The sequence below is a fragment of the Cynara cardunculus genome (genome assembly GCF_001531365.2).
Source record: "Cynara cardunculus var. scolymus isolate 2C chromosome LG 2, CcrdV1, whole genome shotgun sequence".
NCBI classification, from domain to species: Eukaryota; Viridiplantae; Streptophyta; class Magnoliopsida; order Asterales; family Asteraceae; genus Cynara; species Cynara cardunculus.
The window spans coordinates 18,231,955-18,242,818 of NC_037529.1; the positions used below are offsets into that span (position 1 = coordinate 18,231,955).

At 33.4% G+C, this 10,864-nt stretch overlaps 2 protein-coding genes across 2 annotated transcripts; both read left to right on the forward strand.

Annotated features, from left to right (window-relative positions):
* The first annotated feature begins 347 nt into the window (after positions 1 to 347).
* On the forward strand, positions 348 to 932 carry LOC112505973. Its single transcript, XM_025110008.1, has one exon. The coding sequence runs from the start codon at positions 348 to 350 to the stop codon at positions 930 to 932; it is 585 nt and encodes a 194-aa protein (XP_024965776.1).
* Positions 933 to 1,093: 161 nt separating this feature from the next.
* Positions 1,094 to 10,557, forward strand: LOC112505974 (wall-associated receptor kinase 2-like). The gene is made up of 5 exons (XM_025110009.1): positions 1,094 to 1,228; positions 1,312 to 1,405; positions 7,011 to 7,853; positions 7,936 to 8,106; positions 9,323 to 10,557. Exons 1-5 carry the CDS (start codon positions 1,094 to 1,096, stop codon positions 10,513 to 10,515), a joined length of 2,436 nt encoding a protein of 811 aa, XP_024965777.1. The 3' UTR covers positions 10,516 to 10,557.
* Positions 10,558 to 10,864: the final 307 nt, after the last annotated feature.

Below are 10,864 nucleotides of genomic sequence, written 5' to 3' on the forward strand. Positions count from 1 at the left end.
CAATGATCGAGGTGACTTGATTTTCATTCACGATCGTGGAGGAACGGGGAAAACTTTTCTTTGGAATACAGTCGTATTAAGACTTAGATCAGAAGGAAAGATAGTACTACCAGTTGTTACTTCAGGCATTGCAGCTTTGTTACTACCAAATGGAATAACGACTCATTCAAGATTCTGAATCCCATTGGATTTAACTGCAGAGTTAACTTGCAAAATTCGTCACGTCACACATATAGCTGAGTTACTTCAACAAACGACACTGATTATTTGGGATGAAGCCTCTATGGCACATAAACACTCCTTTGAAGCATTGAATAAAAGTTTGCATGAGATAATGAGTTGTCGTAATGAAAATAGTAAAGGCAAACCATTTGGTGGACTCACAGTTGCTTGTAATACCAAGGGGAAATCGAGCCGACATTGTGAATGCCGCACTAAATTCATCTTATCTGTGGCCTTTGTTCAAAGTATACAAGCTCAATGAGAATAAGCATTTGCAATGCAACACTTTGTCACCGACAGATATAATAAATCTTAAGGTGTTTGACTCATGGATGTTACAAATCGAAAGTGGCACATCCTACGATGATGTAACAAATGAATTGCTAAAGTTCCCTGCTGGCATCTTCCCAGAAACAATTGGCAACTCGGTTGAATCAGTGGTTGAAATGATATATCCTTCTCTCTTGGAAAACTGTAATAGTATTTCATATATAACTGAAAGGGCAATTCTCACGCCAAAAAATGATATGGTCCAAGAATTGACCACATTTATCATGGACATGCTTCCAGAAGAAGGAAAAACATATCTAAGTTCAGACACAGTTTGCAAAGGAAGTGTACAAACAAATGATGAAGACCTCCTTTATCCAACTGAATTGTTAAACAATTTGCAATTCAATGGCGTACCAAATCACGAGATTTTCAGCTAAAGGTAGGAGCCACGGTTATGTTATTACGCAACATCAATCAAACAGAAGGATTGTGCAATGGAACACGATTGATTGTCACATTACTTGGAACATGGTCTGTTAGAGGTGACATTATTTCAGGAACTAATAAAGGAAAAAGTTTCACTATTCCAAGAATAATAATGTCGCCCAACGAATCAAAATGGCCATTCAAGCTTAATCGACGTCAAATACCGTTGGTCCCATGCTTTGCTATGACAATTAATAAAAGCCAGGAACAATCTTTAAGTCATGTTGGCCTATACCTCCCGAAACAGGTACACTCCTCAATTTTCTTATATTAGCATATTTAAATATGTACTTATATTCATATATAATTGCATAATATTCCAATTTATAGGTTTTCACACATGGACAACTATATGTGGTTGTTTCACGAGTGACATCGCATGAAGGATTAACCATAATAAATGTTGATGAAGAAATGGAACACCGTACACTCATAAAAAACATTGTCTACCATGAAGTGTTCAATAACATTCATCCATCCACCGAGTAGATAAGGTAATATTTTACTAAGTTTATATATTCATATTCTCTAAAATCCAACTTCTAGTATTTCTTCCCATATTTATTATGATTATCTCTAACGCCTATAATGGTTAATGCAATTCTATTCCACATCGTATACAGAAAAATCTTCATAAAAAGCTTCATCGAGGATTAGAATACATTGAAGATAAAGATGGATGATAAACGATTGAGTAAGCATAAAAGAAGAGGCTTCGACTACTGACCAAGTTGAACCATATGCATAGAGATCTACGTAGGTTATTTTGGTTTATCTTACCTGTTTCTTTATATATTAGAATGATTTTATTTTAGTTATTGTTTTCTGGTATAAAAGATGTTTGTACTTACATACCGCGCAACGGGCGGTTCTCATACTAGTGTATTTAGTTTGCTTTGTCTTCACTCCACTGGTTCTAATTCATTATTTAGGGTGCTCCTTGCATGTTGTTGTTGTTGTAGGGAGTGAGGTATATCAAATTAGGGTAGGCAATGAGTTATAAGGAATGGGGGTTTGGCTCCCTAAACAAATTTATAATTCAGGAAAGAACTGGAATTCACTCGTAATATTCTACTAACACTAATTGTACCTTCTTAAGGAAGTTAGTGTATGTGCCTTAATTCTACTAATGTGGATGGTATTTATATGTTGCAGAAGTTTAAACTTTCCTTTTTTGTTTCTTCATGTCACTATTAAAGTTGCATGTTATCAATAATGCATGAAATTAAGTTGTAAATGTTGATTTTGAGGAAAACAATGTGCTAACATTACTACACATTATTAACATTACAAACCCAAAAGTGGGTTTTCTATCATAGCTTCAGTGCTCTTCTCACAAAAAATGGAGCGTTTTTAAATTTTGGAATGTCAGAACTTGGTTTCTTTTAAGGCTAAAGTTAAGTTGAATGATCTTAGCTCAGAACTTTTTCTGTGAAAATCTTTTATTTCTTGATGTAATTGTTAAACAAATCGTAATTAAAAGAAAACTTTGTCAGTGTACTTAGAAGCACCCATATGGCGTTTGGTCTTTGAAAGTGGACTTATTTGGGACAGAGATTGCATTTCCTTTCTCTCTTCTCATGATCTTGAGTTCTAAAACCCTAAATGAAGCAGAGGATTGCTTTATTATTGTTCTTTTAGATCTTTGAGCGTAAGTTATTCTAGATTGTAAATTGTTACTTGAAAAAATATGCAGGTATTTGAATTTGTTTTGGGTCATTTGCTATGTCTCGTTCTTTTCTGTACTAATTTTGTAGGTTATCATGCCACTATTGGTTGCTGAAGATTAAAAAACTCTTGTTACATGTATAAACTGTTTGACACAGGTAGTTTGTCCTGTAACTCGATTTACTTTTTTCTTAAATATATATACATACGTCAAATACTCGATTTAATTTTGTATATATATTTTTTAATAAATAATTAATTAAATAAAACAACAACATTTCAGCAGCCTTTGCTGCATTTTCTTAGGAACTTTAACCTTGGAACAATTTGATTCTTAGCCTTTTTAATTCATTCTTTTTGTACCAAATCTTTGATAATATTTTTACTAACATTTTGACATAAAGAACATAATTTTTTGTCAGGTAATGAATTCCATTATCTCATTTAAATTTTTGGTTTTAAAAACTAAAACCTAACAACTTTGAACATTGATTTGAACTATAAAAACCCAAATCTGAGACAAAAGACTACTAGGGTATGATAGACCTCTTAGAAACAAAGTCATATAAGTAAAAATCAAAATTTTTGTTAAGAATATCACCTGGAATCGAAGAAAATTTGAGAAATCGACTTCGAACTTTGAACTTAGATTTCTCTCTCGATAATTGTTTAGTTCACAAACTATATGAATGAAAATGATCCTCAACCGGTGCTCTATACTTATATGCAAGAGTTTTGGCCTATTAGTTAATGAGGGATAAGGAACCGTGAGGTCGCTATCAAATCTTAGATTTTCAAACGGACCTGTCCGTTTGGTAGGACATGTCCCTCATTTTATAAAGAAGATGACATCCAAACTCTTAAACTATCTAACATTCACATTCATTCCCCCTCTTGACGTGGTCGGTTTAACTAGGTCTATAATTGTTGAATTTCTACGCGAATCAAGATCTCTGGTGGTCGACAATCGTTCGGACTTGGTAAAGTTTGTCGCGGTAGAACTTGTGGAAGGAAGACACTGGCAAATAGACTTGCAAATGAGCAGATCTGTCTTTCTGGCTTCTGGGCATTTAACATTTTTGGTCCAAAATGAATTTAGACCCTTATATTCACTTAACTCTTTATTTAAATGGTAGATTTGGCTCCTCTTAACTTATTCATTTACATTTTTAGTCCAAGAAAATAAAAACCAATTCTATTTTATTTTTCTTTTCATTTTCTTTTCATTATTTCCCATTTTAAGATTTCTACAATTATTTCATTCAAATAGTTACTTAAATATTTTAAGACTTCTAATTACTTAATTAATTTAGATCATCATTTTTTATTAAAATATTAAAGACTCCTATAATATTATTTTTTATTTTTTTATATTTAAAATTTTGGGTTTTACAACAAACACGATGATGAGTGAGTTACACATAACAATAAGGTATGCATGAAAGCGTCTTCTTATAATGAGTCTGAGTGCGAGTCTGACTATTATGGGCTATTGGATTACTTCCTAGAGGTCGAATATCATGGTGTAGGGCGATGTGTTGTTTTCTTCGTTCAATGAACTTGATCTTGATTTTATATTATTGATCAAGGTTTTAGAATCGATTGTAAAACAAGTTTATTATGCATCACATCCTTTAAACATAAAGGACTTGAAAGATTGGTGGCTTGTTGTCAAGATGAATCCCAGGGGATATATAAAAGTAACAAAGTGTGTTAATAGCCAATATGATGATAATGTGGATGACGAATACGGATTAAACTGTTCAACTTCCACACAGGATTAGATGTAAGTATTGAACCCATTAGTCTTTTCATGTCGGGAAAAATCATTGTAGTTGATGGCGATGATGCCGTTGACAAGGAACAAGATTTTGAAGATACAAATGACTCGGATATATGTAATGAACTTATTTTTATATTTATCATTGACCTTATATCTATGAAAAATTAATATATAAATTTTCACATCAATTACTTCACCAACTAATCATAAACTTATAATTTTCATTATTTTATTATTAAGTTGACCATCAATTTGTTTAAAATATATAATAATAATATTGATTTGGAATTAGTATATACAAATCAGTTCCTGATATTTTTATAGGCCCTGAATGAAATAAAAGAAAGGCATTCAATAAGTACGAGAAAAAACTAATATGTCATTTTTTTGTAATCATAAATACGAGAAATACTAATCATTCATGTAAAACCGTTTTTTCGAGTATTTACAGACGTAAAATCAATTAATAATTATTTATAAATTAATATTTTCTACCACTTTATTTAATAGCATCGTCGGTCAGTTCCACCATAAAAAACATTCTATAGTATACATTTAATATATAGATTGACATCATTTATGGTCGTAGTGTTGACTATTTTAAGTAACATTATGTAAATTAATATAAATCAGTTGAGTTTCTATCTCAGAACATGTTAAAGTTTTTCATCATTTTTTTAACTTTTAGGGTTAAGACAAATATTTTTGAAACCATCAATCTTAGAATCAAAATGTCATATTAATTATAGTTTAAGATTTTATTTTTCTTTTGGAGATAAGAGAGAACCTGAAATTCATCACTAAATATTAGGTAAATACAGAGTCAATATTTTATAAGAAAAAGAAGGGTAATTTTCAAATCATATATATATATATATATATTATGGTTAATTAATTATAATTAATACTTTATATTATGATCAATACTTTAATCAAATGAAATGGACGGTTGAGATTAAGTTGTATTGGTTGCACAAATGCCAAAGGTTGTATAATAACCAACCTCTCTCTCTCTCTCTCTCTCTCTATATATATATATATATATATATATATATAAATTGGACCGTCTCAATAATTGATAAATTTTTTTTCAAATTGTATGAATTAGTGAGAGATGAATGATGAGGAATATATCAAGATTTTATAGGCAAATAGTTTAAAAATAAAAATCTAGAGACACAATAAACAATACTACAAAATGAACGACTAATTAACTTTTTAGTCTTTATATATTTCATTACCGATATAATTAATTAATACATGTTTGACGCTTAATATAATACAAAATTCTTTTTGAATACTAAAAAAAAAACTTCTCTTTTGTATACTATTTTTTTTATATCATTATTAATGTAATACTATATTTTAAGAAATTCGGCCTCTATTTTCTGTTGGCTTTAAGCATACGTTCAACCCGCTCTCTCTCGGACGGCCCGCTAATATCTTTGTACATACACGTAAATGTATAAGGCCTTAATTTTACACATGCAACTACCCTAGCAGACGTATTTTCTGTATTTAGTCATGTTAAGAACCAAAAATATCAAATAAAGAAGTCATAATAAATTAATTATCATTATTGTTAACATAACAAAAATAAATTATAATTTATTAAGAACAACTAATTTTAACCAATTTCTCTCTCTCTCTCTCTCTCTCTCTCTATATATATATATATATATATTTTGTTATTTTAACAAAAATGATGATTAATATATTATGACTTCTTTATTTGATATATATATATATAGACTTGGGATCACGTGAGACCAACCTATTTTCGTAAGATTCGTGAGACCAACCTATTTTCGTAAGATTCGTGAGACCACTTTTTTACACTTGAAATTTCACATCGAAACACTGTAAAGGTAACTTTCACAGCGAAACACTGTGAACGTAACCTTCACAGTATTTTTGCTATGAATGTTCGGATTCTTTTACCTTCATAGAGTTTTGATGTGAAGTATCAAGTGTAAAAAAGTGATATCACGGGTCTCATGAAAACAACATGGTCTCACGTGAACTCAATCCTATATATATGTGAGACCACTTTTTTATACTTGAAACTTTACAACAAAATGCTGTGAAGGTAAAAAAGACCCAAATCTTCATAGAAAAAACACTGTGAATGTTACCTTCACAGTATTTGTTGTGACAAGTGTAAAAAAGTGATCTCATTGGTCTCACGAAAACAAGTTGGTCTCATATAATCCCAAGTAAAACTCATTGTGCTTGATTTTATTCCCCCAAAATAATGGCGTTTCTGATTTGGTTATGAAAGAGAAGAAGAAATAGGATTGAAATTAATCCACTCACATGCACGGTATAAACGGGGATGAAGATGTTTAAAGTCATCCATGTTTGGTGATGAATATGAATATTATATTCAACAACTTGACAACATGCAACCCATAATCGGATCCATAAGAAGTAAAAAAGCAAATTAAAAAAACCCCATTAACTAATTTGGTTTTGAAGCGATCTCTACTGCAAAAAGATCCGACCTCAAGAAGCATGAAGTTATCAAGAAACTTCCATTTGTTTTTGTTCTTGTTCTTGTTTGGCCTACTAATCACAGTGTCTGTATCTCAAACAAACACCACCGGTGCCACCATCACCAACATAACCAAGCCTGGCTGCGAACGCCAATGTGGAAACGTGACCGTTCCGTATCCATTTGGGATAGGTCCAGGCTGCTTTATGAGCGACTGGTTCGAAATAACATGCAACACCACGTTTACCCCTCACAAGCCCTTCATCGGCAGTCTAGAAATACTTGACATCTCCGATTCTACTTTCCGAATTCGTAACAAAGTGGCAAGCAAATGTTATGATCAACATGGAAATATCACGCAAGATAATCCAGTGTTCACAAGTCTAGCCTGGACATCACCCTTCACGTTTTCACAACGAAATCAATTCACTTTAATTGGTTGTGATGATTTCGCCTTGTTTGTTGGACCTGAACAAGTCAACTCCACCAGTGGCTGCATTGCGCTGTGTTCAAGACCTGAAGAAGTGGCGAATGGGTCCTGTAATGGTGTTGGATGTTGTCAAACATCGATCCCAAAGGGAATGAAGTACTACTACACTGCTGTTGGTAGTATGGTTGCAAACCACACAAGTATCTGGTCTTTTGATCCTTGTACCTACTCGTTCATGGGGGAGAAAGAACGGTTTATTTTTAACGGGGTGTCAGATTTTATGGACCCAAATTTCAAGAATCGGACCAGGGCTAGTGTTCCAATATTGGTGGATTGGGTGATAGGTAACTTGAGCTGCAGCGAGGCAACAAGTGCTGGTGTCTTGGGTTGTCAAGCAAATAGTCGATGCATCGACTCTAATACTGGGGTTCCCGGATACAGATGCAGTTGCAATCAAGGTTATCAGGGCCAGCCATATCTTGATCCAGGCTGCCAAGGTTAGTTTATTATTACTAAAGAAGCAAAAATATCGATTTTGCTGTTTCATCTTTTTATATATTGCAAATGAACCGGTGACAGATATAAATGAATGTGAAGATCCCAATGGTAATCCCTGCGAGGGGATCTGTAGTAATACTCCTGGAGGCTATAAGTGTTCTTGCCCACACGGTTACGTTGGAGATGGTCTGAAAAACGGACGAGCTTGTGTTGCGGAAAATTCACATTTCCCCGTTATTAACTTCTCTCTAGGTAACCACGTAATTGTATCGTTTTATCTTTTTCTTCTTGTTTCTTTCACCGGAAAAGATGGCCAAAGATGGAGAAGATGGCCGGAAATGGAAGAGAGAGAGAGAAGATGGTTGGAAATGGAAGAGAGAGAGAGAGAGAGATTGTCGGAGATAGAGATGATGTCTTATTTTTAACGGAGGTTAAAATCTTTTAAATTTAATTAATAAAATGGATAAAAAGACCAAAATATCTCTAAAGTTAACGAGTTAACGGACTTTTATCAATTCCATTAGTAGTAGGAACTCAGGTTGAAACGAAATGTAAACCACAAGGACCCCCATTGTACTTATAATAAAAACCATATGCAAATTTTAAGCTAACCATAGGGACCAATGGTGTAGTTTACTTTAATAAAATTAAAGTAAATAATTTTTTTGAAAGATTTTTAATTTTTGATTTTCTATTTAAAAGAATTACAATACAATTGTTAGTGGAGATGTTTTAAGTAAATACAATCAATTAAAGGGTGTTTGAGATTACTTATTTGAAACAATTTATGTTTTTTTATAAAAAATGTTTATCAATTTATTATAAGTTAGAATGGTTTAACTTTTTTTAAAATTTCTTATTATCTGTTTGACACCGGTATAAGTTGTTTATTCAAACACTCAAAAATGTTTATTATCAATGCTACACCGAAATAAGTCAATAATTTTTATAAGCAATCTCAAACACTCCCTAAGTCACCTGCAGCTAACCCAAATCCACACTCATATAAAAATTATATGAGCCGTCAATGAACCATAGAAATTAGATACACACAACCAGAACAGACAAACCCTAGCCATCAAGACACGAAATGGCAATCAAAAGGTCTTTGGCCTAGCAGTATCTTAGTTTTTGGCTTCCTAGGAGTTCACGGTTCAAATCTTACTAAAAATGAAGAGGGTGTACGAGTTTATTTGTTAGATTTTGTCGTATATAAATATTATATACTTCAAAAAAGGCACGAAACTGGTCATGTAATTTGGTAAAAATCATAATTTTTTGTTCATACTTTATTTCATTTCTTAAAACGGAAACCCACAGCTCGTGTTAATCTCTGGTTTTACAAAAAAGAACCTTCACTTTCTTGTTCTAAAGCTTTATTTTACGGTAAGAACACAATCATGGAAGTTTCGATGCCACACGACACCAGGACTTTTAATTTAACTTCCTTTGATGCGGTAACATGCAGGTATGGGGTTTGGTTTCTTAGCCGTATTAGTTGGAATAACATGGTTGTATTTTGGTATCAAGAAGAGGAAGCTTATTAAAATCCGAGAGAAGTTGTTTCAACAAAATGGTGGTTTGCTACTGAAGCAACGAATCATGAGCACCGACCGCAATGTGGATTCAACAAAAGTTTTTACTGTCGAGGAGTTAGAGAAAGCCACCAACAGTTACGCAGAAGACAGGATCTTGGGCCGAGGTGGTTACGGTGTTGTATACAAAGGTATTCTTAGTGACCAACGAGTCGTAGCAATCAAGAAGTCTCGAGTAATGGATGAGACCCAAATAGAACAATTCATCAACGAAGTGGTTATCCTGACCCAAGTTAACCATCGGAACGTGGTGAAGCTCTTGGGATGTTGCTTAGAGAGCGAAGTTCCATTACTTGTATATGAATATGTCTCCAACGGAACTCTCTTCAACCATATTCATGATAAAGGTATCATGACTTGGTTATCTTGGGAGAATCGTTTAAGAGTAGCCGCTGAATCGGCTGGTGCACTTTCTTATCTTCATTCAGCCGCATCCACGCCGGTCATTCATAGGGATATCAAGTCTGCAAACATATTACTAGACGATAATTACACAGCCAAGATTGCAGATTTTGGAGCTTCAAGGTTAGTCCCAATAGATCAAACACAAGTAACCACCCTTGTCCAAGGGACACTAGGGTATTTAGATCCTGAATACTTCCACACAAGTCAACTAAATGAGAAGAGTGATGTTTATAGCTTTGGGGTTTTGCTTGCTGAGCTTCTAACTGGGAGAAAACCTTTGTGCATGGACAGAACTGACGAGGAAAGAAGTTTGGCTACATATTTCATAGTGTCACTAAACGAGAACCGTTTGTTTCAGATTCTTGAGCCTAGAGTTGTAAAGGAGGGTACCCTAGAGCAACTTCAAGAAGTTGCTCTACTTGTGAAAAGATGCCTTAAACTTACCAGCGATGAGAGACCTACGATGAAAGAAGTGGCAATCCAACTGGAAGGGTTACGTAAGTTTAGACAACATCCATGGGCAAGTCAACATGGTGATGAAGAGAATGCAAACTTAATAAACACAGAGCCTGAACCATCTGACCTTTATCCAGTATCAATGGAGCTCTCTTCGGGGTTTAGTATAGATAGTAGTCTTATATATCCTGCAAATGTCCTATGAAAATACAATTCGTCACTATATGTATGAACCTTGCAGGCTTATCATACATGTATGGAGTTTGAATACAATTCTTGAAAAATTGTTACTCTAGTTGTGTTGTATAAGAGCACGTGTTTTACGGCTATAAAACTGTAATTTTGATATGAAACCCAACATTTGTAGCAAAATGATGCAACATAGATTTACGGAAGGATCGACAAACGTCTAAACTCTTTTGGGTTGAGAATTACAATTCGTAAAACTCGATAAACTAAGAGAAAAACTTTTAAAGCTCACAAAAGAGAAGAATTTGTATTGATAATAATATGTATAACAATAAAAACAATGAATCCTATTTATAGCTAAACTG

Bases quoted from the DNA above. Each gene is read 5' to 3' on its own strand.
- LOC112505973 (XM_025110008.1), top strand. From the start codon at position 348: ATGAAAATAGTAAAGGCAAACCATTTGGTGGACTCACAGTTGCTTGTA.
- LOC112505974 (XM_025110009.1), top strand. From the start codon at position 1,094: ATGTCGCCCAACGAATCAAAATGGCCATTCAAGCTTAATCGACGTCAA. The intron at 1,229-1,311 runs GTACACTCCTCA...TCCAATTTATAG, and splicing joins GCCTATACCTCCCGAAACAG to GTTTTCACACATGGACAACT. The intron at 1,406-7,010 runs GTACACTCATAA...TACTAATCACAG, and splicing joins TGATGAAGAAATGGAACACC to TGTCTGTATCTCAAACAAAC.